The sequence below is a fragment of the Penicillium cataractarum genome, assembly GCF_028827025.1.
Source record: "Penicillium cataractarum strain IBT 29864 chromosome Unknown utg000001l, whole genome shotgun sequence".
Classification (NCBI taxonomy): domain Eukaryota; kingdom Fungi; phylum Ascomycota; class Eurotiomycetes; order Eurotiales; family Aspergillaceae; genus Penicillium; species Penicillium cataractarum.
Genome location: NW_026622737.1, coordinates 2,155,428 through 2,182,322, shown reverse-complemented (window position 1 = coordinate 2,182,322; position 26,895 = coordinate 2,155,428). Strand labels below are relative to the sequence as shown.

General features: G+C 48.4%; 10 protein-coding genes across 10 annotated transcripts; 2 read left to right on the top strand and 8 right to left on the bottom strand.

The window, feature by feature from the left end:
- Window positions 1-222: 222 nt before the first annotated feature.
- Window positions 223-2,240, bottom strand: N7496_000763 (trichothecene efflux pump; the record flags this gene model as incomplete). Its single annotated transcript, XM_056693694.1, has 6 exons — window positions 223-946; window positions 1,007-1,360; window positions 1,407-1,428; window positions 1,482-1,595; window positions 1,662-1,962; window positions 2,019-2,240. The coding sequence occupies 6 exons, from the start codon at window positions 2,238-2,240 to the stop codon at window positions 223-225; spliced, it is 1,737 nt and encodes a 578-aa protein (XP_056560423.1).
- A 2,699-nt stretch (window positions 2,241-4,939) lies between these two features.
- On the top strand, window positions 4,940-7,002 carry N7496_000762 (fungal specific transcription factor domain-containing protein; the record flags this gene model as incomplete). The annotated part of the gene is made up of 4 exons (XM_056693693.1): window positions 4,940-5,003; window positions 5,212-5,224; window positions 5,275-5,930; window positions 5,981-7,002. The coding sequence occupies 4 exons, from the start codon at window positions 4,940-4,942 to the stop codon at window positions 7,000-7,002; spliced, it is 1,755 nt and encodes a 584-aa protein (XP_056560422.1).
- Window positions 7,003-7,207: 205 nt separating this feature from the next.
- N7496_000761 (uncharacterized protein) lies at window positions 7,208-11,389 on the bottom strand (the record flags this gene model as incomplete). Its single annotated transcript, XM_056693692.1, has 1 exon — window positions 7,208-11,389. The coding sequence occupies one exon, from the start codon at window positions 11,387-11,389 to the stop codon at window positions 7,208-7,210; it is 4,182 nt and encodes a 1,393-aa protein (XP_056560421.1).
- A 542-nt stretch (window positions 11,390-11,931) lies between these two features.
- N7496_000760 (uncharacterized protein) lies at window positions 11,932-12,906 on the bottom strand (the record flags this gene model as incomplete). Its single annotated transcript, XM_056693691.1, has 1 exon — window positions 11,932-12,906. One exon carries the CDS (start codon window positions 12,904-12,906, stop codon window positions 11,932-11,934), a length of 975 nt encoding a protein of 324 aa, XP_056560420.1.
- A 215-nt stretch (window positions 12,907-13,121) lies between these two features.
- N7496_000759 (putative FacC-like extracellular signaling protein) lies at window positions 13,122-14,084 on the bottom strand (the record flags this gene model as incomplete). The annotated part of the gene is made up of 1 exon (XM_056693690.1): window positions 13,122-14,084. The coding sequence occupies one exon, from the start codon at window positions 14,082-14,084 to the stop codon at window positions 13,122-13,124; it is 963 nt and encodes a 320-aa protein (XP_056560419.1).
- A 649-nt stretch (window positions 14,085-14,733) lies between these two features.
- Window positions 14,734-15,728, top strand: N7496_000758 (uncharacterized protein; the record flags this gene model as incomplete). The annotated part of the gene is made up of 2 exons (XM_056693689.1): window positions 14,734-15,207; window positions 15,279-15,728. The coding sequence occupies 2 exons, from the start codon at window positions 14,734-14,736 to the stop codon at window positions 15,726-15,728; spliced, it is 924 nt and encodes a 307-aa protein (XP_056560418.1).
- Window positions 15,729-16,122: 394 nt separating this feature from the next.
- On the bottom strand, window positions 16,123-16,816 carry N7496_000757 (uncharacterized protein; the record flags this gene model as incomplete). Its single annotated transcript, XM_056693688.1, has 2 exons — window positions 16,123-16,662; window positions 16,742-16,816. The coding sequence occupies 2 exons, from the start codon at window positions 16,814-16,816 to the stop codon at window positions 16,123-16,125; spliced, it is 615 nt and encodes a 204-aa protein (XP_056560417.1).
- A 974-nt stretch (window positions 16,817-17,790) lies between these two features.
- N7496_000756 (phosphatase PAP2 family protein) lies at window positions 17,791-19,429 on the bottom strand (the record flags this gene model as incomplete). The annotated part of the gene is made up of 5 exons (XM_056693687.1): window positions 17,791-18,533; window positions 18,619-18,630; window positions 18,695-19,188; window positions 19,277-19,303; window positions 19,368-19,429. 5 exons carry the CDS (start codon window positions 19,427-19,429, stop codon window positions 17,791-17,793), a joined length of 1,338 nt encoding a protein of 445 aa, XP_056560416.1.
- Window positions 19,430-20,750: 1,321 nt separating this feature from the next.
- Window positions 20,751-22,672, bottom strand: N7496_000755 (putative GPI anchored cell wall protein; the record flags this gene model as incomplete). Its single annotated transcript, XM_056693686.1, has 2 exons — window positions 20,751-22,372; window positions 22,432-22,672. 2 exons carry the CDS (start codon window positions 22,670-22,672, stop codon window positions 20,751-20,753), a joined length of 1,863 nt encoding a protein of 620 aa, XP_056560415.1.
- Window positions 22,673-24,654: 1,982 nt separating this feature from the next.
- N7496_000754 (uncharacterized protein) lies at window positions 24,655-26,866 on the bottom strand (the record flags this gene model as incomplete). Its single annotated transcript, XM_056693685.1, has 2 exons — window positions 24,655-26,357; window positions 26,425-26,866. 2 exons carry the CDS (start codon window positions 26,864-26,866, stop codon window positions 24,655-24,657), a joined length of 2,145 nt encoding a protein of 714 aa, XP_056560414.1.
- Window positions 26,867-26,895: the final 29 nt, after the last annotated feature.

Genomic DNA, 26,895 nt, shown 5'->3' with positions numbered 1-26,895 from the left:
TCTCACGGATTTTTTCGCTGTGAAATTTTGTCTCTCCGGCACTCCTTTTCAAAAGTCACAATTCTTGAATCGTATCAAGTGTGGAGATTTAGTTTATCCCAGAAGTTATTCAAAATTGCCCAATCGTGTTGCCGAGGCACTATTATAGCTTAGAAGTTTGAGTTCAACGGAGGCAACACCCAAAGCTAACCACTCTAGCAAACTGCTGAGCCTACCTGCGCCTCAGGCTTCTGAGCGACGCTTGGCATGTAGGTTCTCCATCGGTGCATCGACACCGTAATTCATGGCCTTCTTCAAATCTCCCAAAAACAAACTGGCAATGCACGCCAAAACGCCAAAGGGGACCGCGATAATAAAGACAACCCTCAACCCATCAGCGTATGCCTGCTTTAGGGCGCTGACGCCGGAGTTGATGATCTCCAAATTGACACCAGATATGCTTTCCAAGGCTGCACTGTTGTCGGATGAGAGGGCTTTGATAAAAGCTTCGAGAGAAGACTTTGGAAGGCCCGCTTGTAGGGCTGCCTTGGAAACATACTCAGGAATATACTTATCAAGACGTGCGCCTAATGCAGCAGAAAATATAGCCGTGAAGACAGCGGTCGCTATGGCCCGAGAGCAAGTTGTAGCTGCCGTTGCTGTTGCGATAAGATGATGTGGCGTTGAGAGCTGGACTCCGGCAATTACCAAGATCAGGGGAGATCCAAAGCCGAGACCAGCTAAAGCGACAAATGCCATGGCACTGAAGTTGTTCTTGGGTTGAATCGTGGATAGGCCAATGAAACCACAAGTGAAGATGATGAAGCCGACCAGCATTGGGGAGCGGATAGTCTTAAACTTAGTGCTACAGTAGCCATAGATCACCGTACTGATAGCCGAAGCGATCCAATATGGCAATTGTCGAGCCGCCTCTAGGAATGGGTCTGTTTCAAACAGACTCGCCGTCCTTTAAGGAGTCATTATTAGCATCTTAGCCAGCAGATCCCGTGCGAAAAGAAGTGCTTACAGAACCGGATAGAAAATCACGAAAGCAAAAAGTAGAATTCCTTCAATGAAAATAAGACCAATGCAGATAGCAAAGGTATGGCCAGCACTATCACCAGTCTTTCCGCCGTGGAAAAGATCATGATGTAGGATTCCAGTCTTGGTGAATTTCCACTCATAGATCCCAAAGGCGACCAAAGTGAGGATTCCTATGATCAAAGTGGCCAGAACCGGCGCACTAGACCAAGTATACAGGCCACCTCCAAGATTGAGTCCAGTCAGGAAAATGGTCAATCCGGCGGTTAGGAGGAAAAAGCCTGGAAGATCGACACGGCCAAGCTTCTGCCAGAACGAGAGATGATCAAATCGAGTGTGCCTTTTAGGGGGTCTGTATCCAACGAAAAGGCCAATCGCTGTCATACCCCAAAGAGCCATTTGAATCCACTTCACATATTATTAGCTCTGACCTGACCAAGAAAGAAGGTCGAGAGGGCCACATGCATAAAAGTTCCTCCACCCAGTGTGGGGATTCGCTCTTGTCAGTCCACCAATGATCAAGGGACCCGAACAAGCGCCCCCAGCCGCAGCAATATTGATGAAAGCTTGAATCACTGTATAATAGTTAGAATATGCAGATAATCTTGTTCATTCGGCCCAATCATATATATCCAACTCACTTGGCCTCCATTTTCTAGGCAATATATCACTTGGTACGCAGTAAGCCAGCGGAACAGTCGCAAACCCGAACCCGATCAGCACCTGTGCTGCTATAAGACGATATATATCGGTTGAGCCGGGGGCAATTGCACAGCCAATAAACGAGATGATAGCTGGCCCGACAAGGAATGCTTTTCTCGCCTGGAATGTATCTGAAAGGGATGCAATGAGAGGTGCCAGGACGGCTTGAACTAGCGATAGGGAGTTGGGAACCCAAGTTCCTGCGACAGTGTTGTTGAGATCTTTTTCGATATAGGAAAGCTATAAAGCCCCCTGTCAGCTATTTGATTGCTCCATTGGAGAAAAGACGACAGTACCGCAGCTGGGGGACCTAGAAGTCCAAAAACCTGAACCAGATTCAGCAAGAACATTGCAGCCAAGGCAAAATAAGTCTGCGCATGTAGCTCTGGCTCTTCATCCTCTTCGTAAACTAGATTTTCCTCAATCTGCTCTTTTGTATTTTCCACGTGTTGAAACTGTTCTACCGCACCATCCTTTCTATCACGTTCCGGACCGTCATGTGCGGCCGTGGAAGACATTTCGGATATATTGTACGGCGAGATATAGAATTGAATTGATGAGAGACTCGGTAGAGAATGGTTGGGTATTAGACCGGATGATTTACCTTACTTATAAACCCTTGCTCTGTGGTTTCGGTGGGCCTGGAACTTTAAACGCCTGGGGCCCCGCGTTTCCCCCAGACCCTGTTCTGATCGTCCCCACAAACGGAATGACAGGGCCCGCAAGACATGTTCTATGGAAATTAAATAGTAGAAGCATTGCCGAGGACGTAAATTACTGAAATTTTGCTTTCCAGTGTCCTTGAAAGGCTCATCTGGTAACCGAAGGAAGACATCGGAGATTCGTTTGGTATTTTCCCTCGGCTATCATACAAGCGACAACGACGGAACTGTAAGCATCTTCTCCAACGTTAAACTTAATATGCTAGGATCTTGACGTAAATCAACGATTAGCGGGGATACTGCGGGTATACAACGGGCTGGGCGTATACGTCGGGGAAGGGCCGCTTCCAACCCTGGTAAAAAGGAGCTTGACGGTATTCGTTCTTTGATTATCCTTTCAATTATCAATTTGATTTTCACGGCTTCTATATACTTATTGAGTGATGGTCGATTTTTCTGAAAGAAAGTCCAGTATTCATTAACATGGCACTTCAGGTTATCCTTTGTGAAGTTACCACGTCAACCATCCATCGATACACCTCATACCGTAGGCCCCACGCTCTATGGATCTCAACGGAAATCCTAATCATAACATTATCTTTAAAGCTAGGCTATGAGGAAAACTAATTAGCCATGGGACTCTCAAGAGTTTCGTAGCGAAATCTTTTTTTTATAAACGAGGTGCGGAAAATCGAGCTTTTAGTCATTTATTCAATTTTGGACTACGCATCAGTCTGAATTGAATAGCTGAGAAAGTGTTATTGACTCGGAAATTTAAACAATAAGTTAGCATTACTGTAGACCTAAAAGGGTACTACGAGCGTGATCGGGTAGGTTAATATATTGTGTAAATCGCCTAGATGGAAAAGTCAATTGATATTTCTAGCTAATGACTAGAAGAAATTCGGATCCTAAGCCCTCCCTCGCTAGGCTGAAAGCTTCAAGTTGAACCCTTATCATTTACGGGATCTTTCACGCTTAGGTATAGCTTCACACAAGGTAGCGCAGCTATCATGCGAGCTATCTTTATTTATCACGAAAATTTGAGTTGGGGAAATTATGGTTGGTCTTACTGATACTTCCGTCATATAAGCCAGTGGGTTGTACATCCAACACCCTAAGACCAAATGGAAATCGACGAAATCGAGGACTGGGAGAGGATTATCTGTGACTTGGAAGAAGGCATAATTTCCCTGCCTATTTTTCACAGCGACTATTTCCACCTAACCCTGATTTCTCTAGGCCACGCAGCTCGTCTGATGCCCCGTTTGAAGTACATACTGTACGAATGTTCACATAGCCCGAACTTTCGATTTAATTTTGAGCCCGATACCTCATCTGGAAAGGCAGCGTGGCAGCTTCATTTTCCAGATCTCTATCACCCGAATCAATTGGTAGCGGATGCCTGGAAATTTCCGTTGGCGGAGCTAGATGCGGACTTGCCTGCGAAATTGATCGAGACGACTATTGAGAACTGGGACCAAAATGGAGCTAAATCTCAGAGCATTGGGCAAGGCTGAGGTGAAGTTCTCGGGGCTTCGAGAGTTTCCAATCCCGATATCCCTGACTTTTTCAAATGACAAAGATACACGGTCCTGTGTACCTTTCTCTATTTTATGGAGGAAGACTATATATAAATTAGTACTATAAAGGGTAGGTTTTGAACTCCTTAAGAAATAGTCTTATCACGAACTCGAATTAGTGCTTTTCAACCTTACCTGATTAATAGGCCTTCTACTCTGTAAGTAGCGATCTTTATAGAGAGATCCGTATCTCATAAGGAAGCCAGTTTTATATATAAATGGTGGTGTCATGGACAGCTGCGCAAGGAAGCAAGAAGAGAGATCTGAGTCCAATTGGTCTATCTAGACATGAAGACAAAGATGATCTAGAGAAGAAGGAAAAGAAGAAGGGGAAGACCTAAATAGTCTACAAGACAAAGAATAAAGGGCTGGTCCTGGAATCAACCATCCAACCTGCAGATCAATCTATGCAGGTGCAAGCAGGAGGACGCGGCACCAAATGACCGAGTAGTCGAGGTCAATGGGGTCGAGTCATCAATAAATCATAAAAGGATCTAAAGGCATTCACGCAAGATATGAGACAATGGCACGAATATTCTCCTCCCTAAAAAAGTGGGTTACAGTAGTTACTGCGTGCCCTTAGTAGGGCATTATTACACAAATGAATTCAAGTGAATTCATCTTGCTCAAAATGGCCCTAGAAAATTGTACTAAAATCGACTAGAAGCGGGGAGTCCTTAGCTGGCCGCGAACCAACCACTCCCGCCCCCACGTGCGTTCGGCTTGGCTCCGCTGCTCGTGATACCTTCGGTGCGAAGTCCTGCTGTACCTTTCGTCCTTCTGGAACCACCAACAGGTATTCGGAGTCTCGGACTACTCGGAAAAGAGGTAATATGCATTGCTTTTGGCCTATTTTGGACGATCTAATGCGATTAGCAGTGAGCTCAGCCGGCGGCTAGCAACGTCCCGGTTCCGATTCGCAGCAGGTCAAGCGAGATCAAGTAGAGTACCCCTGCATTGCGTCGCATAATCATGGAAGAAGTGTCGTTGTCCTCACCGCCAGCCGTGATTGCCTTACGAGAATCATTTGGCGACCGTAAGCCGCCTGATATCACTCGCAAAATCACCGCCTGCGTGGCATGCCGAAAACAAAAGGTTGTATCTTCAATACCTTTGTTGAGTTACTTATGGCTCATGAATGAAAAAGGTAAAATGCCATATGCGAGATGGACAAGTCCCGTGTTCAAGGTGCAAGAAGCGAGGTTTACCCTGTGCTGTTAATCGCAGCCTGCAAACACTTCTAGAAGAAGATGTTACGTGAGTAACATATCGGCCTGAAGGGTAAATACACCACTAACTGATTCCAGATGGAAAGGTGCGGTTGTAAAAAAGATCAAAAGACTCGAAGATACAATTGCAAAGATTGCGGCCAAGGTCGACTTATCCGACCTTGATTTTCAACCGCGGCCGGAGGAGCCAGAATCAATGAGCCCGCCCGCTGTTGAGATGGCCAATGCAGAGCAACCAGCTAGCCCAGAACCGCAATCAAGGGAAGAAAAGGAACCGACACAGACTTGGGAGGTAATCATGGATCCTCACGGGGGTCCAGCATCAATACCAGCATCCTGCCTATCGGAGAATATCAGAGCGACATTGCCAAATAGCCTCCCAACTTCTCGGAGGCCGGATTTGATATCAACAGGAATCATCACACTACGACAAGCATTAGCCTTATTTGATACATACCATCTACGATTGGATCATTTCTTGTATCGCATATTGGGTGATCATATCAGTTTGGATTCGGTGCGAATCGCATCACCATTATTGACGGCAGCGGTCTGCACAGTGGGGGCTCTCCACTCGCCGTCCTTGGGTCACTTGTTTGATACCTGTTATGCAGAGTACAAAGACCTTGTGACCTCGCAAGTATTCTCGAAAAATGCAAACCCAGACGATATTCGGGGGCTTTGCATTGGTGCGTTCTGGCTGCATGAGCTTTCATGGGCCTTGATAGGAAACGGTACGTCTGTTCAAGTCTTTTCTGGAGGGGAAATTATTGATTTGAACTAGCGGTTCGAGTTGCATCCGATATAAATCTTCATAGTGGAATCTACAAGGCTCTCAAAGGTGATCGAGAAGGCTACGTCCAGGCTCGAATATACTACCTTGTCTACGTGTGCGATCATCACTTTTCCGTGGCGTACGGTCGGCCTCCAATGTCTCGCGAGGGTTTTATCATCGATTCCGCCAGTCGGCTGCTGGATACTGAGCATGCAACTGAGGATGATGCAAGATTGATCAGTCAAGTAAAAGAGTGGTCTATTCTGGGCAAAGTATTTGACACGTTTGGCGTCGATGTGGATACGGCGATTGCCCCTGAAACGATCCCCCAGCTACGCCGATACTCGATTGCATTGGATACCTGGTTTGCCGACTGGCATGAGAGCTTCAGCGAGAACAGAAGAGTTGGAAACTATCCTCAAAAGGGCGTGGGTTTCCACTTTCACTTTGCCAAACTTTACCTTTGTTCTCACACATTCCGAGGCGTTCCCGCTGGTGAGAATGCCACCCAATGTTTCTCGCCCGAGTTGGAAGAAATCGCCAATGCCGGTGTTCTATCCGCCATGTCGATTCTTCGAGTCATCGTATCTGACGCAGAATTCCGATCTTTCATGAACGGTCTTCCTCTATACTTCGACACAATGCTCGCGTTCGCCGTCATTTTCCTGCTCAAAGTGGCCACCAAATACGCGGCCGTCATCAGGATTGATACATCCAAGATTCTGTCACTCGTTTCCCAAACGGTGGTCGCTCTGAAGGCAACCACTCAATCCATGCATCGACAACATCTACTAGTCGTTATAGCTGAGGGGCTTGAAAGGCTCCTCGTGAGATGTCAAGTTCCAGTGCAGACAACACAAGAATCAATTTACCATGCATCGCCGGCATTGGAGCATCATGCAACTTTCGAAACGGGATGGATGGAAAATATGGCGAGCTTCGATTTTCAGACAAATTTCCCTGACATGGATGACTGGTGGCTTCATTATAACAACTCAATGGGTCCGGGTCGTGCCATAGGACCAATCTAGACGACGGAATGCTTGATAGTCGAGTTCTGGGTGGAAGTGGGTTTGCATGGAGACAGAAATCTCTACCGTTTTTATCAAAAACATACAATGGGTGGGAACACACGGTGGATACGCCTAGCAATACCCCGAGTGACTGCTAAGAAGTCATGAATTATGAAAATTGTTTTGTACATACAGAACCCATTCACCATCTCGCATTTCTTCATCAGGATATAGACAATGCAGCAGCACCTATACTCAATACTGCTATCAGGATCCAAAGGACCCAATTGTGGGGGGAGATGACATTTGACCACTGGCCTGCCATGCTGCTCTTCGCCATCACCGTTGGCTTGGCTGTGACGCTTGTCACTTCATGGATATCTTCATTCACAGGGGAATCCGTTGAGTCGAAGCCCTTCTTTTCTGAGTCGGGGCTCGTAGGAGGGTTGCCAGACAACGACACAGAGTCTGGAGAGGCAGTCAAAGTTTCCATCGTCTCTTGAGATTCTGTCGGAGATGACTCGACAGCAGGTGTCTTCTCAGCTGGGTCTGACGGCGAGGTTCCTTCTTCAGCTACGGTAATGGATTCTTGCGACGAAGGCATATCAGAAAGTTTCCCGAGTTCCAAAAGCAGGTTGGCAATGTCTTGGTGGTTATAAACCCGTGCCAAGGCAAATGGTGTATGCCCCAGTGCATTCTTTCTCCAAACTTCCGCACCTGCTGCAACCAGTCTCCGAACAGCATTTTCCTTCCCATAAATGACGGCTAGATCGAGCATGGTGTTCAACTCGCGACGTTCTTGGGGCAGGACAGCACCATGCTCAATAAATGCAGCACTGATGCTCTCCTCATAGCCTGTGGCTGTCGACAAGGGAGATTCGCCCCAATCATCCTTTATGTTGACATCAGCACCTGCAGCCAGGAGAATATCCGCAACTTCCGCGCTGTTATAAAGCGCTGTCAAATGTATAGGGGTACGGCCGTAGTTGTTGGGTAGGTTCAAAGGTGCGCCGTGCTCGATTAGCAAGCGAGCTATTTCGGAGTTGTTGCGAGTAGCACTATAATGGAGAGCCGAGTCACCGACATCTGGATCTTGTGCACTGATCTCAGCTGCGGTGGCAGTTGGAAGTCGTTCACGGAGCTCTTCAAGTGACTCGGCACTTGATAATGCCCATATTGGCAAAGGTTCGTTAACGGAAAACTCTGTGTCTGTCCGAACGGGCGATTGAATGATAGTGCCCGTTGCGGTTCGTTGAGGAGGCTGAGGGAGCTCAGTGTCACTCATTGCCCGCTTTTTCTCTGCAAGTCTTGCTTCTCGAAGGATTTCAAGAATAGCATTTTTGTTTGTCTCGCGAGCGACATACATGGGTGTGCGGCCATAGTTGTCTTTAATGGTTGGATCGGCACCATGGGTAAGAAGGATTCTTACTGTCGCTGTAGATCCCGACCTGGCCGCGTCGTGAAGTGTTGTCTTTCCATTGACATCCTGCATATTGACATCCAACGTTGGATCAAACTTCAGCAGGATATCGATAATCTCGCTTTGAGCGTTGATGGCGGCAGAATGAAGCATTCCCCGTTGGAACACGTCTTTATGGTGAACATTCGCACCTCGATCAAGCAGTAGTTCAACAACGGGTATCTGATTGTAATCAATTGCTCGATTGAGAGCAGTTCCAAAAGATCCCTCTTGCTGGACTTCGGTATCCGCACCATGGTCAAGAAGGGTTTCTACCACTCGGCGATGACCATCTTCAGCGGCCATGAGTAGAGCAGTCGAGCCTGCTGTATCTTGGATGTTGATGTTGATGTTAGGGTGGGCCAAAAGGACTTCGACAACTTCCTTCTCGTTACCAAGAGCTGCGTGCATTAACGCAGTTGTTCCGCGAGACCTAGAGCCCTTGTTGATGTCGAGCCCAGGCTTGCGTAATATAGACTTTACCACGTCAAGGTATCCTTGGTATGCAGCAGTCATCAGCGGCGTAAATTCTCCAACGAGAAGGTTCACGTCAGTATTATCCTGTTCCAAGAGGACCTTCACTGTTGATTGATGATCATTTTGGGCAGCGCCATACAGTGGAGTGCTTCCAAGATTGTCCATGGAGTTCACATCTGCACCAGCAGCGATCAAAGTTGAGGCTACATCATGAAGACCACGTATAGCGGCCAAAGCCAGAGGTGTAACACCATTCAAATCTCGAACGTTAGGATCGATGCCACCAGCAAGGAGCTCGAGCACCAACTTGTTCAAGCCGAAGTGGGTAGCGAGGTGCAGAGGAGTACTGCCATCCTTGCCGGCCCAGCTAGCAGAATCCTCATCATCGAAATACCACAAAGCCTGCGATATAGCTGCGAAACGTTGAGGATCAAGAATAAGCGCTCGTGCAAGATCAAATAGATCATCGCGAGGAGTTGTGAGAAGATGCTTGCCCCAATGCTCTGCAGCGTATTGAAGGAATGGGTATGCCTGAACCCTCGCGTCAAAATCGGTTGCTTCAGAAGGGCCAGAGCAGGCTCCCTGCTGGAATGGGTCAAACATGAGATAGGTCAAGCAGTTCGAAGTCAGTTTGATAGCACCCTCAGGAAACCAGCGGTCTTGATGTTCGGTTTCGGAAAAGTAATTCTTGGCTGAGTAGTGGACCAGTCTGACGCGGTCGGATTCGTCGAATTTCACTAACCCGGCACACATTGAGGCTAGGATTTGCACTCGAATGATGTTATCAGGGTCAATGTCACGATCTCCGTCCGAGATAGCAATTGCATGCTCGATCTCACGACATTCCAAAGGGCGTTCAGCAAAAACGACCCATCGAAGAAAGTCCATCGCCACTTCTTTTTGGCTTTCAGGCAAGTCTTTGATCCGAAGCATTGCATCACTGTATGTACCATTCAACTCTTTTGGAAGGGAATTCAGTGCTTCAACCACCTCCCCAGGCCGAAGCTTGGACGCAAGCGTATCCATATTGAATTTTGCCAGAAGGAACATCCCGTCATTCTTTTCAACGACGGTCTCCACAATATCTGCCATCAGGCCCGTTTTGGTATCCACGCAACGTTGCAGAAAGTCTGACGAGCCAACTCTCCACTTGACATAGGCTAATAAATCCTGCTCCATGGCGGTGATGTCAATTCTGATGCTGTTGAACTGCTTGACAAGAATGTGACCTTTGTGACCACACCGTTCTCCTTTGTCATGGCACTCTTCGCAAAGATCAAAGCCGTCAGGAACTGCTTCATCGCAGTCAAAGCAATGGAATTGATAGCGCTGATCGGGCTTTCCACAGCCATCGCAATAGATACTCCTTTCGATGTCGGCAAAATGTCGTGTAATGTTATCAACCGGTCGAGATGTAACCATTATATTGACCTTTGCCTCGAGCGATGTGAGGGTTTCTAGAAGCACCAGTCTGCTTTTCTCATCTCGCAGCTCATCGAGCCCGTCCACAATGATAAACGTTTTTGGAAAGTGTCGCAGCTCAGAATTCAGAGTCGACACAAATTCATCACTCCCGGGGCTCGTGCCGGCCTTGCTATGCTTGGAGAACATATCGGAGGTCCCTTCCCAAAATACTCCATAACGCTGGGCAATCTGCTTGACCAAACTTGCCAGCAGACCGTTGATAGACTGAGATTGCGAGTCGTCCCATTTGCAGTACAGCATCAAGATTGCCGCGTTTTCGACACCACCTTTTTCACTGAGTCGAAGTTTGTCCAGTTCGTTAACCACGATGGATGACAGCATGGTTTTGCCAGCCCCTGGAATTCCCGGACAGAATAGAATCGCGTTCTCACTCTCCTTCCATCTTCGAAATTCGTCACATCCAAGGAACCATTTACAAGTTCCTTCATGCTGCTCTTTGAAGAGTAGGCTTTGCTTTGCGATGAAATTCAGTGGAGACAACCAGTTAATCATCTCCTTCAGTCGCGTTTCGTCCATGGTGGCTTTCATTGCCTGGCCATCTCGATGGATCTCTTGCGTGAGCGCATAATTAGATTGCTCAAGGGCAAAATGTAACGTTTGCTGCATCCGTGAGATCTTGGCCACCATTTGGATGACATCCGCCTTGGCTAGCGGCCAAGCCAGCGTTTGCCGAAGACTTCCACGCGTGGAACGAGGCTTGAGCTTATCCTCAACATCCTTGACCAGACCGTCGAGCTCTTTCAAGATCCCATCAGACTCGAACAGCGGCAGTAATTGCGATGGGAAATTCTCTTTATCAACGACATTTCCATCGGGGGCAAGTTGAGCCTGAAGGGCCGTGATGGTGATCCACAAATTCGACAGTTCTTGAAGAAGTGATAGCCGCTCTTTGCCTCCCCCAGCGACCGTTCCGAGGTACCCAATGATCTGAAACGCGGCAGTTGCAACTCCAGCGATGCTGGCTGCCAAGCTCAACGGGTCCATTGAGAACTATATGTCCTCCTAGGGCTGTAGGGCCATACGAACCGTGGATCGTGGACCCGAGAAGATCGGGAGTGCCGCCAAAATATCACCAGGGTTCAACCCCGTGGGCGCGAGAGCGCGACCGATGATGGCAAACACCGACCCCATCCAGCATGCAGCAAGATGGGGGCCAAAAACTGGATTATTTCACACTGACCACTCAGCATCGCTGAAACGGAGGTTTCTTTTTCGACTTGCGCAGCCCCTTTTGCTATACTTGGTCTGGCGTGGCGAGCATCAAACCAATGGGAGAGTTGCTGAGCGCCATTTTGTGGGGCTGCGTCTTGATATCCACCGTGCTGACTGCTTGATCCTACTATTTATGGTGATAGCTTTGTCCATAGATAAAATTGGCCTTCGGATCAAAAATAAATGTAACGGATTGTATTTGATCAAGATATGTCATTCACATTGTTTCCACGGCGGTCAATCGATGTCATTTCATATGTCTCTCTATTTTGTCGGAGCTCATAGTCGCTGCTGTAGACATCACTTTTTCAAATTTAAGCTCCTGGCCGATCGATTCGGTAAATGGTCGAAGCAACGTTTAGATAAGCTTCGTATTCAACCTCTTCACCCTCATCTTGCAAGTCATAATGATAATGCCCTCCTTTCCGATTGCCATCCACCTCAAAACAGTGCGTATGCTCCATTCTCAGCCCCAACCCTTCCGGATCAGAGCTGTGCATCACAGTCAGGCAAATAACGGGGGCTCCAAAATCATGATACGTAAGCCAATTCTTTTCTAGTTGTTCACGATCTCGGAATGGCAGATTCTCTTCCTTGGGGAAATCCGGCATGATGTGGAATTTGGCCTTGCCCGCCTTCAAAAGGAATACCCCGCCAAGACTGATAGGTCTCGAGTCACCGTAGTGATCTGCTAGACCAAGCCGAATGCAATGGGTAAAGTTCTTGTCGCCCGTCCGTGCTCGAGCAGTGATCTTGAGAACTGGTCCCGTATCGCCAGTAGATCCGAAGAGGTTGACCATAAGTCCACAATTGAGGCTCCCGATGGGTTCGCAGCATGGCGAACCATCCTTGTTGACTTGGATAATGCGAGTCCCATTCCTCACTTGATCAATATCTGGGTCACTAGTCCCTACGTGAGGTCCCGGTGGAGTGTAAAGATTCACAGCAAGCTCGGCATTATACCCTGTGTCGTGGAAGGGTGCTGCGCCAGCACCAATCAAGAAGCCGCCTTCTCCCTCCGTCATCTGCATGTCCTTCGCTAGAGAGCGAAGGTCAAATTTGGCGTCAAAGTTGGGACGTGGAAAGAGATTAGCCTGGCCGCCAACATCGGCGATGCAGGGGTTTCCTGATAGACCAGAGCTGGCCAGGTGGAATGGCGGCTGGCGAAGGTCGGGACATTCCACGACGCTCACGGAGGCGCTTGCAAAATTGGCCAAGAGCGACCGTTGAATAATAGCTGCTAATTCTCCCAATGGGGGAGGATCTCTGGGATGTGTGGTCACCGTCATAGTTGCCCGGCTGGTAGCCAAATTGATTTAAGAATCATAGGTGGTTTGTGATGACGATGGACCTTTTGCGGGGAAGAAGGGAATCGGTAATGGTTGGTCGGCATCACGTCACACCGTTTTGCCGACGCAAATACAGACTACCGGAGAAAGGCAAAATGAAAAGTTCTCGATTATTTTTCGGTGATAACAAATATTTAATTCAAACATGCCCTGGACTAAATCAAAACATTCTTGTAGAACAAATTCGATCTCCGATCACCGCCCTTCCCTGAAGCAAAGCCCAAGAAAAGGCGAACTTCCCCACCAACAGTCTTATAGATCGCCAATCCTTCCGGTTCACGGAATGACAGGGTAGATCCAGCCTTCGTCAACGTTGGACCTTGCACAACAGCACCGGTATTCATATTGACACTGGTTATCTCAGAGTTGACCACACCCCCAGAGGTATCGTATGAGTTGCCAGTCAACAAATAGATATACTGCCCATAGGCAGCATAACCCTGGAACGTATCGGATTTGGTGTTCTCAGATGGATGTTTGAAGTTGGCCAGCGGGTTGGTGAAGTCTCCACTGGTCGCCTTGTCCAAATCAAAGACAGCAATATGTTTACCGCTGAGATTGTATCGCACGATCAGGCGGTTGTTGACAGGGTCGATAGAGCAAGTGTGTTCGGTTGCAGAAGCGATAGGTTGGAACTTCTTCAGAGAAGTAGAAGAAGCCGAGATCTTGCCCCCATTGGTGAACTTGAATCGCGCAAGCTTCTTTCCGTATCCATTTGTGTTGGCCTCAACCTCGGTCCACAGATATGTGGATGATCCTTCGGCCTGGGCGCCGAAGGAGACGCCGTGGCCAAAGCCAGTCAGGTACATATGGCCAACATAGTTGCCATCAAAGTCTAGTTGAGTAATACACAGGTCTCCCGATGTTTCCGAGGAACCATCACGACGCTGAGCGACGAAGAGGCGTCGATTGGTATTGTCGAATGCGAAGCCCTGTTGAACAGTCGAGTCTTGTAACGCTTTATTGCGGTAGAGGTCGTAGGACGGAGTGGTTAGATCAAAGCGCTTTGATGAGGGGACTGTAGCTGATGCTGTTTGGAAACTGGAGCAGAGGGCAAGAATTGCGATGCCAATATTGGCTGGCTTGAGGAAGCTCTTCCAACTAAGTGATGAAACCATATCGGGAAGGCCTTTTTGAAACCCAAAGAAAGATGATAGTGATGAAGAATGACAGAGCAACTGAGCAGGAAATATACCGGATTTATACCCTCAATTCTGGAAATCCTGCAAGTCTGTATACGAGTAATTTCCGAGAAAATTGTTGATCGTTGCCTTTAGAGCCCTCAGCCTCTCGTATTAAGACTAACAATAGCGGTGCCAAGAGGAATCCGGTGGCTTGGCGACATCCCGCGATGATCTTGGTTACAGATACTTTTTTCACATTTAAAAACTAAATCTAAGCTAAATCTAGGTTAGAAAATGAACTACTGTATATCTAAACGAGCATACGAGGCATGATGGCCGATTTTGCTTGCCTCAGGCAGCTTCCATGGTCACATATTCGGCCCCGCTCTAGAACTTGGAACTTGGCCAATAATTCAATCTGACAGAACTGTCTAGCTTGAATTCGAGTCTTTGGCAATACTGCAATCAACCGCGAGTCCCTCATTCAGGCAGTCAGCATTCGATAATGGGTGGGCTAGAGCCTTTACCGGATGAGGCTCTTCCGCTGGGATAACAGACCGTAGCACCCTGATGCAACTCCTCCCCAAAGCCTAACTCTTCCCCACTCTCCACCAACCGTCTTAATAACAGTCCATCAACAACAATGGCAGAAACCACGGAATCAGAGACCACCAGAGTCATGACTACTCCAGTTCTGACAACCCCAGAAATCCTAGAGATGATTCTGCTTCATACAGACATGCGCACGCTTCTTACCTCCGCCCAACGCGTCTGCCGGGACTGGTTGAATCTAATCGCCAAGTCACCGTCAATCCAAAAGGCTTTATTCTTCACCCCAATCAAAGATTCCGAATGGGGCACCAAGGAAAAGACAATCAACCCGCTATTAGCCGAGTCGTTTCCTCCCATCTTCCCACCCAAGGACGGATCGCGGAGCCACAAATTCGACTTTTCCGATTTAAAATGGACTCAAGATCCTTCGAGTATGACTCGCTTTATACGAAAAGATGCTAGCTGGCGCAAGATGCTCGTCCAACAACCTCCCCCTCCAGAACTTGGTCTATTCAATCTTTACCACGCTAGAGGCGGCGACACGGCCGCGTGTCTCACTATCCCCGTAAGCGGCATCCCTTCAACAACCTACCATCTACCGAATGTTCCAGCATATAGCTAACACATTCTAATCAGGCATACAAAAAGAACAAACCCCCCAAAATCAAAGGTCTCCGCATGTCAAGACTCTTCGAAGTCCTCCTATTCAGCCACCAAGTTCAATTCTCAATCGGCACAATCGCACGGGTATACTGGTCTACCGAAGAACCCTTTGAATTCAATGGGAGCTATGACAATATTAATGCCGAGTTCCATCGGATGTTGGGCCAGATAGGCGTTGTGCTGTATACTCGCAAGGTCATGCAGTGCACTATAGGTCTTGAGAGGCCGGTGTCCAAGGCGGAAAGGACTAGGATGGAGATTATTAAGGCGTATCGGGAAGGTGGGTTTGATGTTGATGGTATAAAAGAGGAGATTGAGGCTTCGAAGAGTCCGATGGTTAGGGAGAGGGGATCACGGAATGGGAAAAGGGAGAGGGAATGGGAGGGGACACCGGCTATTGTGGAAGGGATACTCCGTAGATAATGATGGATAATGATTGATGTAGGGTTGTTGAAGGATTCGAATATCCTGACTTATTCTCTCCAGATCATGCTGGTTTCTTTTAGATAATTGTTGCTGACAATTTGGAACACTGAATATACCATTATCTTTCCAAATGATCTGATATTGTAAAGGGGTAAAAGGTAAACTAGCTAAACGCTACAGGCTATCAAGATTCTCCAATGAAAAAAAAGCCAAAGCATAAGATACATCTTGCAACGGGCATCATTCAAAAAACCAAGTTTTGTATGTCCAAGTCCATCCCCCTCATTCCATTGCATAGCCTCATTAGTGCATTCAAATCACATCGTAAATCATGAAAAGACAGAAAGAAATTCTCGCATCAACATCAATCCTGTACAGGTTTCTTCACAGCCTAGACCACATAGCTAGGTCTCCGGCTGGAGCTGCGGTGGCGGTGGTGCGACGAAGAGTGACCACGACGACTGCTATGGCTGCGCCGACGAACGGTGGTCTCCTTAACAATAACCTCACGGTTCTTGCTGTGGATGAACAGTGCCAGGAATGCAGTCCAGATAAAGAAGACTACTTCCATGATTCCCAGCGCAAAGCTAGTCTTCAGCATCGCGCAAGTCTTGTTGACGTGCAGCGCCAGTGGGTTGTTCACCTGCGAGCCGTACTCGCCAAAGGGACCGAGGGAAACCCAGACGGAACCGCCATCCCAGTGTGCGCAATCAGCGTTTGCAATGAAGCGCAGCTGGTAGACTCCTGCGATGAAAGCGCCGAAGAAGCACATGTCAAGGAAGGAGACGAAGAACGAGGAGCGCTTGGTTGCGGAGAAGCGGATCAAGGTATCGATGCACCAGAAGACGGCAATCACGCTGACGATGAAGAGGACCAAGATGTATGGCGGCGTGAGCATGTTGGCTTTTAGGTAACCATCGACGAAGTAAGCCTGTGCAACAAGGAATGAGTTAGTATGATGGATGGGTGATGCACATTTTCCATGCGCGCAAGAAAGGAGATCGCCTTACCATGATACCGATGATCGGAATGAGAAAGGTAATCTCAACCAACCGGTTGAAGATGAAAAAGATACTTCCAATCATCTTGACGGTAGCCTGATGGACACAGAGTTCAAAGGAGACTTGATCTCAGGAATGCGACAAAGGTAAAGACGTTGCGAAAGGGTCCAAAAGGGTTCAGCGCCAGATAAAAGGGAGGCGGGGGAGAGGTATGTAGATCAAAAGTATAGCAATCAAAGGGAAGTCAATGTGTGGGTAGTGTTGATCTTGTCTTGAGGTTTACGCTCGCATCGCGTGGATATCAAAGGACGATGCAAGGTGAGTGAGTGTATTGCAATCACAACCTGTGCAGCTTTACTGCAAGAGATGAGAGAAGATGAACTGAAAAAGAAAGAGAGAGGGGCGAGGAGCATAGAAAAAAGATCTCGGTGCCGTCATCTTGCGCTGACAGCGGGTGGGGGGAGGGGAGGCTGGGCGAGTCACGGTGCACGTCTGAGGTGGCTGGGGCAACACTCAATTGAGACGGGGTCCAGCTCCTTGACATTGTCACTATGGCACGCAGCTGTGAGACGTGGGTGATCATAATAGGGTTAGTGGCAGCCCTTTCGTCAGATTTAATTAATGTTCTGCATCTGATTGACTGTTGATCCGCTTAGTCCTGCCGGAGGTTGTTTTAGTTGGAAGGGCAACCCGGCCCGTGGTTGAGTGGGGGAAGTCTCCCGGCAGAGCCAATAGGGGATTATCTATGAAGTACTAAACATTGGACAACTGTAGAGATTAGAAAATGACATACAGCAGGAAAATAGAGGCTTGAAGTCAATTTTAATAAAATATTCACGTATCATATCACAAAAGTCGAAGGCATAGGGAAGAAACCAGTTCCAGCCTCGAATGCCACATCCTGAATTTTCGTACATGAAGAAACATAGAAAAGTAAAACACTGCTAACACTCATCAAGTCTCATGCAATTACACCCGGAAATCAAGTCACACATGCTCGCTTGTGATGCAATGCAATTCCGTGTCAGAAACAGATCATCATAGGATATAGTTTAGACCTAAACGTCGCGCAGCGGTGTATCGGTCAATTGTCGCCCTCGACTGGAATGATCACCAGCAGTCTCTGGATTAGGGTGCATTGCACCTGCATGGGTCTGTGACTGATACGCAGTATTGGTCTCGAATGGTGGTGAGTATCCCCGAGCCGCAACAGGGGTTTGCGTTATTGCATAGCCATGCTGCATCTCATACCCATTTCCAACATCGTCCTCACTAGATGACCAGTTGCCGTCAGGGTCCTGGTCATGTCGGCGACGGGGATACACCTGAGAGGTGAACGGGTTACTCGGGACTGCATATCCCGAAGCGCCAGGGGGAGATGGTCGACCCGAGGGCGATACTGAGCGTTCGGGTCCAGTTGGTGGATTAAGACGGTCTTGCTCGGGGTTGCGAAGAGCAGAGGTACTATCATTATTGAACGCGGTCAATTGAGTATTCACTGGGCGGGGTGGCTCAGTACCCCAGGTACGGATGGGATAGGCTCGACCCTTGCGCCAGGCCTCGGTGATCGGAGGGAAGTATTGGCGGTAAGAGACAATGGCGCACACAACTCCCAGAAGAGAGCCAGTAATGACGTCGAAAGGGTGATGGCGGGCATCCATGATCCGAGACACTGCAACAAGGGTTGCCGCAAGGATGGGTACCATGACCAAAAGGCTCTTCCAGGCCTCGCCGCGGTTGTCCATGATGTGAAGCTTTCCCCCCAGCCACAAGGAAGTATAGAATAGTCCTGCGAAGGAGGCTATCATCGCCAGATTAGTTAGTATATCGAAATTCTTAAGATCGCGAGCGCAGGATAACGGAGTAGGGCTGATGGTAAGACTCACAACTACTGTGACCTATAGGAGGATGATCGATTAGCAACTCATTGCTGACCAAATTGGAATTTGAGGAACAACCTACCTGATGGCCATGAACGGAACCCGTCTTTGATAATCTTCGGATCTCCAGTACAGATCGTCGAATTGGACAAGCCGTACACCGGCAGGTCATGACTCCCACTGAGCGGCTGACACCGATCGATCAAGTCCGGCCGGGGTTTACCACAGGCATTCTTCAGTACCTGAGTAATAACAAAGGCCAATCCTTGCGACAGCAAAAGTCCCAGTATACCACAGTTCATCTCCCACAGACGATCCTTCCATCGCCACGGCCCGCGTAGCTTACGCTTCCCCGACAGTGGGTCCTGGGGCTTGTGGTGTGAGAACAGCCCATCGATGAAGAGTGTGTAGATGATGATGAGCACGAGGGGGAAAGCGCCGGAGATACAGAGGGCGTAGTAGATGGGGATTCGTTCATGTACAGCGTAGGGATATTGGAGGGAGATGTTTTGGAGGGAGAAGTGTTGGTGGTAGGGTTCGATGGAGTCGAGAATCCAGAAGCCGATGACGCACGCGCTAGTTCGATCGAAGAGTAGCGGTCAGTCCAATTACCATTGTCATGTTGAGTTAGGGAGATGGGAGGGATAGGCGGTAGGGTACATACATGATGATCACATAGTCGAAGATGTAGCTACAGAGAAGCAAGGTCAGTTCGGAGACGGAGCGGGGAAGAAGAGCAAAGGAGCAGCACGCACGAAATGACGACTCTCGGTCGGAGCCGCCGTTTGGAGAACGGCAATTTGGCCGGAATCTCCATAATTACCCCGGTGTGGATGACTTGAAGGGAAGAAAATAATAATATCCAACAGAGGATTTAAAAAAGTAAAAGTACTCTGCCAGCAGCAGCCAAAAATTAGGCAGCTTCAAAACGGTGAAGATCGAATCTGGTCGCGTGCCTTAGGCGTGCCGATTGGCGCTGGGCGCAAAGGCGCGTTGCTTGGCGTTTATAGTGCCCCTGGACCCTGCTTTGACTTTCTTTTAGCCCTGCGGTGACGAACCAGCGTGGTTGGGAATGTCACTGGAGTCGACTTTGAGTACTTTGTAGTGGAGCAGTACACTACAAAAGAGTCGAGACCGATAGCTCACTTAACATAACAGCACGCGTTCCTGATTCATGTTCCTAGTCTAGGCCTGTTTCTACTAGACCTTAAACCCACTCCGTTTCAAACTACACTACCCTGGCCAATCTATGCATCCGAGAGGAACATACGGCAGATGAGTAGATTATCAATTGTACATAATAGTCTCCCTTCAAGTCTAACTTTGGACACGCTACGCCACCACGTGCCTTCCAAGCCGCTTTGCAAATTCTTTCTCCGAAACAATCTGCTCTTTTTATTCGGATTTATCTAACTCCGGATGATTTATACTCTATAGTCTATCTTAAGAGCTAAGACCCTGCCAAGATCCATACCTAAAGCACCTGAACCCTCAAATCTAAACTTTCATAAATCATGATCCAATCTGAAAGCCAAAATAAGAAAAGAAAAAGGCTTGATCTCTCGGCTGTGAACCTTTTCTTTTGCCGGAGACCATCCCTACGCTGATCCGCTATTCTCCTGAAGTAGAAAATGCTGGCGCGACACCCTTCGAGGCGCAGTTGAGCTACAATTGGGTTTGTAGTCGATCAGCCCGAGAAACGTGTGCAATCTGACATATCTCATTTGCCGCCGCCACGGTTGACAACTCGACAAACTTTGACCTTGCACAGATCCACATCTGATTAGGCAGCATGATTGATCCACCGCAGGATTCATGCAGGGTAGGTATTCCGCACTACTCTGTATCTCACCGCAAAAAAAGACATCAATACCGCGTATGCAATAAGCAGTGTTTGGAGAACTAGTCGATCATCATTGACTATGTTCAAATTACCAACCGAGCAGCGCCTGCTCGGGCATTAACTTTTTTTCAGAAACTGCACCAAACTAAACAAAGGAAGACATGCACTCCAGTTTTACCCTGAAGCATCAGCCACAACAGTCAAAACAATTACTCCAACCGGTCATAATCTCATAGATTGTCTCAGAGCATGGCCTCGAATTAGCAAGCGGTGATGAATAGACCCAGACTAAAAATCATGTTAGCCGATATACTCCGGAGGTATACTTCTCCTTGGGGGGCCTGAGGAGTTGGACATACGGAGATGGGTTCCAGTCTTCGAAGAACTCAAAGTTGGTAGTTCCTGCATTCTTCATCTCGAATGACACTGCCTGTCCGGCCGGGCACGAGAAGGTGGACAGCAAAAATGAATTGCCGGGGGAGATGGTAATAGTGCCCAAGCCCTGCGACACGGAAGGAACGTTGTTTTCAGTCGTCGAACTGGTGATGGTTTGCGAAAGCTTGCCAAAGGCAACCTTGCCGTCACCGCTGAAGCTAAACGAAGTAGTCTGGAGTTCTTCCTTCCTGGGGAACAAGAAGATCAAGCTACAGGTCTTGCCCGAGTACGACTGAGGAATATCAAAGTTGAAGGTAGTCGCAACGGTGGCGTTGACTGTTCCGTTCAAGCCAGTACCGTGGGGGGTATCCGGCTTGGCAGAATCGATTCGAACAATGAGATGCGGAAATTGGAACTCTCCAGAGAGATTGGTGGGGCAGCTGGTCGACGTCGAGGTGGAAGTAGCACTGGTCGAAGTCGAGTTCACGGGGTGGATACTGGTCGAAGGAGTCGTTGCCGGAGATGTGGCTGGGACACTCGATATATGAGTGCTGTTGGCGAAAGAAGTCACACTGAATGTGAGACTGCTACTCGTGACAGCAGATTGAGGGCACGATGGACAAGGGGTCGTGGCATGAGCAGTGCTGGTACCAGCTGACTGACATGAGGGACACGGAGTCGAGGCTCCCGTAGTACCTGAAGTAGCCGAGTGGCTACATGAGGGACAAGGGCTTGGAGAGCTCGTGGCTGATCCCCCGCTGGCAGAAGCCGACTTGCTACACGAGGGGCACGGAGTCGAAGGATGGGTGCTAGTAGCCCCGCTGGCATGAGAGGTCTCGGAGGCAGACGCAGTGCTCGCAGAAGTAGCAGAGGACTGTCCAGGCACCGGAACGACGGGAACAACAGAGGTATGAGCACTGGCCGTGGCACTAGCAGTAGCACTGGATGCCGATGCAGCACCGCCAGTGGGAGCCGTAGTACTTGCTGAAGAAACAGAAGAGTGACCAGGAGCCGAGGCAATTGGTACCGCTGCAGTAGCGCTACCAGCGGGAGCAGCAGATGTTTGCGAGCTAGCACCGGAGGCTGCAGGGCTCGAGGCACTGGAAGCTTGACCTGGTGCTGCCGGAGCACCAGGAGCACCAGGTGCGGCCGTAGCAGAGCATACACAGTTGGATACCGTAACCGTGGAGATGATGGTGACGGGAGGACAAACTGCGGCCGAGGCTCCAGGTGCTCCAGGTGCTCCAGGTACCCCAGATGCGGCAGCACCTCCAGGACCAGTCACATTGGAACCAGGAGCCGGGGGAATGCTAACGACAGGAACACTGCCCGCATTAATGCAAGAGTCCGCATTTAGATAGACGGCCTTGCAACGAGTGACGGAAGTGCTGTTGGTGGTATAGATGTTCTTGCCACCGTTTTGGCCAGTCTCACAGGCAATGAAGTAGTCGCTGCCATGGAATTGCAATTGACCAGATGACGAGATGGAGAAGCCCGGAGTACCAGCTTTACCCTCATCACACTGGAACTGAGTAGTCTCCGCTGTGGGTGGGATTCTATTAGTTTTTAATGTTATTCAAGAATCTAGGGACTATACTCACGGGTAATGATACAACCCTTGCCGGTGCTGTCGGTAATGACACCGGTAGAGTTGATACAGAACGTAGATTGATTGAGGCTGTGGTCGCCAACCCGACTCTGGCCATCGGTCAGTTGGCCAAGGGGGCCAGTAACTTCTCCGGTGACGTTGAGATGGAAGCAGCAGGCCTGTTCAGCCCTTCCAAAGAGAGCAAGGCCATTAGCGCTCGCAGCAAAGGCTGCTAGAAAAAAGAAACATTTCATGATTCCAGAAGCGTATAGAGAGAGGGCCACTGGGTTAGGGAACGAGATGCCTCTTTAGAGACCGTTGATCTTATATTGATCTGAATATCCCTGCACGTCGATTCTGCGTGCCGACAATAATTTGCGACTAGATATTTCATCGTTGCTCTGGGAAATTTGGGTCTTCTTATAATTGGCAGTAGACTGGTGAGTTGGGGATCGCATCATTAGTGAGCAGGCAGGGTACTTGACCAATCGAGCAGAGGATTGGCACGCCCGCGAAGGATTCGGGTTATATCTCCGAGATATTGGTGAATAATATAGCAGGTAAAGGTGATTGAGCTGGTGGTTTGTCACGGGTGAGCTATGTCATTGTTCCTGTGGAGGGACCACGGCGAGCAAACATGCGGAACCTCGACCCAGCCGGACTGTTCCTCCGCAGCAATCAGAGATTAGACGTCATCTGATATACTCCAGATCAGGATGTGGAGATAGTTCCATTTTCTACCTGAGTCCTGGCGAGAGTGGGCAACGTCAAAACTGATCACTGCCGATGGCTCTTTCCGAATCCGGTAGATCATGAGGGCTTACCATGAAAATTGGTGTCAACTTTCTACGAATGTACTCTTATCCTCTTCTTCAGAAATCTAATGGTGATTCCTCCATAAAAATAAAATTGGATTGACTTGCAAATTACACGAATGCTAGCAGATTTCCCCTGATTGATGCGACGGGGTTCTTCTAATGCTCGGACCGAGCGGATGGCGGGAATCCCTTTCCATGGTTGGTATTCACTTTATTCCAATCTCATTGATCCCCGTATAATTCCTGGAGACGGTAAAATAGTACAGAGAGAAGGTTCACATTAACTTGGCTTTCCAATGAGGAGAGATATGCATAGACATGAGGAATTCTTCTCCGAAGAACACCCCACCACTCGATGCTCGATGATTCTCAAAGTGTTGATCTAGTACACACAACAACTCGAAATTTATCTCAAACGAAATGTAAATAGCTCAAAATTTCACAATAATCCCCCTTCTCTGCGACCGTGGCCAGCGGCTACCTAAAGCTTGATTTTCCTTGACATCATTATGGACAACCTCCCTACAAACGGCCGAGTAGGCTGAGAAAGACGTACAGCCTCCCCCATTCGTGATCAAAAGTCAAGCAGTTGTGTCATCAGCTACCGCTATTTTCAAATACAAACCCAAAGACATCCTAATAGATTCGAGTCGTGTCAATCCCGAAGTATATTTTTTGCACCAGCCCTTGAATTAACCATGGAGGCCATGCTGCTGGTGGTATATCCAGTCGCTCCATTTTTCTACGTACTCAAAGGCGGACGGCGCGCTTGAGATCAGTTTGGCTAAGTTGTATACACAATAATTAAATTAAAGATTTTGAGCAGATCTTCTACAGTCTAGAGGGTGGTAGGGGTCTCGGTAAGGAGACTCAATCTGGATATTCGCAGCCTTACTCTTGTGTCAGACTGACGATCGACGCGGTCTATAGAAACAATAATACTGCATTCCATGCCTTTATAGTAGAATTCCCATGGTGTCCGGCAAGTTCTTGTACCGAGAGACCCATCGGTGACGAAACAAGCCGCTCAACCTGATCAAGGAAATGAGCGGGAAACTGGTGAATCCAGTTCATCCGCATCGTCCCGAGGTCCAGGTACACCACTATCTGCGGGGACAATCCATGGGTAAATTATACGCATACCAGCTCCTTTCGGCTCCGCCGGACAGAAAGTTGAGACATCTTGACGGCATGTTATTCAAAGAGACTTACCACTGACTTGATTCTGCCAGTAATCGACATCTCAGCAATTACCTGACAATGGGATGACGATCGCAACGCATAATACGCACTCCTGTTCTTCTTCAAGGTAAAGCAGTTTTTTTTCATTATGCGGCCAGTACATTGTTCCAAGAAATAACGGTTATGCATTCGGGATGTCTTTGCAATCGTCATATCATGACCAAGGCCTCCAATCTTTATATTGATAAAAAGGGAGCATCAAGCTCAGATAGCAGCGAGTTCCAATCGAAAAGAGTAGATGGAGCAACGCTAGCATCAAACGTCTGCCAAAAATCCAACGAAGGGAGCGTAGGCTCAGTGAGCATTGATTCCATGTCGGCTGTGCCAGGTGTCACCGAGATTGTAGCTGGAACAGGGGGGTTAAGCCCATTGGCATTTCTTGATCTGGACGATCGTTTTTCGGAAGGTAACGGAACCTTGTTGCGTTGGAGGATGGAGTTGAAGGTGTCGAGGAGTTTGCCCGCGAATGAGGACTGACTTTTACCCTCTTCGAGAATTCTTAGCGCATCTTTGATTTCGTTTCGTCGCTCCCGGTCCTCATCCGGCTGGAGGCTCTTATTGTGGCAGAAATCCATCAACAATGCAATAATAGCCATGCATATACAGAGTAGACTTCCAGAGAATTTAAGTCTGGTCATAACAAAGGGGATATCTTCCGAGGATAACTGTAGTTCCATGCGAATAACCATTCGCGCCGCGTCAAGGCACGCATCTCTCGAATAAGAGTATAAGTTCTCTTGTCCGCGAGAGAGGTACGGCAAATGCAACCTGCAACGTTGCGTTTGTAGCATGGCATTAATGACGTATCGATGGACGATTATGGTAGGCGATCTGCAGGGACCGGACTCTGGTGTGTCACTCGTGTCATAATCCAAATGAAAGAACGGCGGTAATGCTTGACTGAATTCACATATCCTTCTATCAATCTCCTTGACCTGTGTGTAGTCTGGACTGCCGAGTTCAGTCTCCCATAAGCAAGACTGATCACTGATTTCTCGACAAATCTCTCCAAGGCGGATCCGCTGGATGAAATAAGACATGATCGTCGGTTGATCAAGTGGCTTGTCAATATTGATCATCCCATCAAAAAGATCTTCGTCGTTTGCATTGGATGGTTTCTTAGTTGCCATGTGACGAGGATTGATCATATAAATGCCTTTCTGCGAGCCACCAAACTGAGACATCTGCCTTGAACTCCAAGTTAGTTTTACCCATGTATAGTTCAGTCGAAAGGCATACCAGTCGGTTGCAACAAGATACCACCACACCCTTCTTCCAATTTCTGCTTGAACTGAGTTTGGATGAGGAACACTGAGCTCAGCATTGTGCTTGTGATCAATCCGATGTAATGACAGCTGCCATGCGATTGACACGGCCGTTGAGAAGAGATACCGAGCTTGAGAGGTGATGCCAACGATATTGCACACCACAAAAGCAACAATAATAAGAGCTTGAATATCCTCGATGGACTCCGAGCATGTAAAACGAGAATATTCCAGAACTTCAAAGGAAGCTGCCATCCATTTCTTCGATTGGTCATTAGCGCTCCTTACCGAGAGGAATACCGTTAAATCGTTGTGCATGTCTCGTTCGGTCCAAAAGAAGGCCGTGTTAGCCAAAATTGCTAGGAGCAAAGACACTTGGCCCAGTTTGACAGCGCTTTTTGTGGCGAGATTCTCATAGAGCTCATCCACAAGTGCCCGGACTGAGGGACCATGTACGACATGATGGAGGAATGTGATATCCGTGAGGTATTTATTGACTATTTGTTTTGACTCTTCGTGAAGCGGAAGCCAAACGATTTTGGTCGAATTCACCTCATGTCCATCTACCACAGGTGTGGGTATGGATGCTTCTTTTATGGAACATGTTTTGAACTCTGGTAAATCAAGTCAGCATGGGTTGAAATAATGCAATAGGGCTGATCCGAGTGGGAAACTGTTTACCGTATTCAGCAATGCATAGCCCTGCTGCTGGGCCTGGGTGTGTTATCTGCGACTCTAGCCATTCCACATCAACGGTAGAGGGATTCTCAGTGAAAGATGTTGAAATATCGCGTTTGCGACGAGAAGGAGGTGGTCCTGGTCGGGAACCACTCTGATCGGATGGCGACCGCGTAGGCTCCCGTTGGGTCATCACAATCTCCTCCAACTTGCGCAACCGGGCTAGCACATCCTGTTGAAAGTTCCCCGTGGGTTGATCGGAACTCTCATCGGCGCTGCTAGTCGACAAAACTGACGAGGACTCCAATTGGCATGGGAGTCCACGACTCGAGCAATTGACGCAGGGAAACTGTCGACTGCATCTCAGCTTCCGTGATCGACAGAACAGGCAAGAAACCGGGCGTGAGCGCGATGACCCTGTGCGATTCTTCTCAACCCGTCCCATGATGAATCCTGTATATTCATAGACTTTAC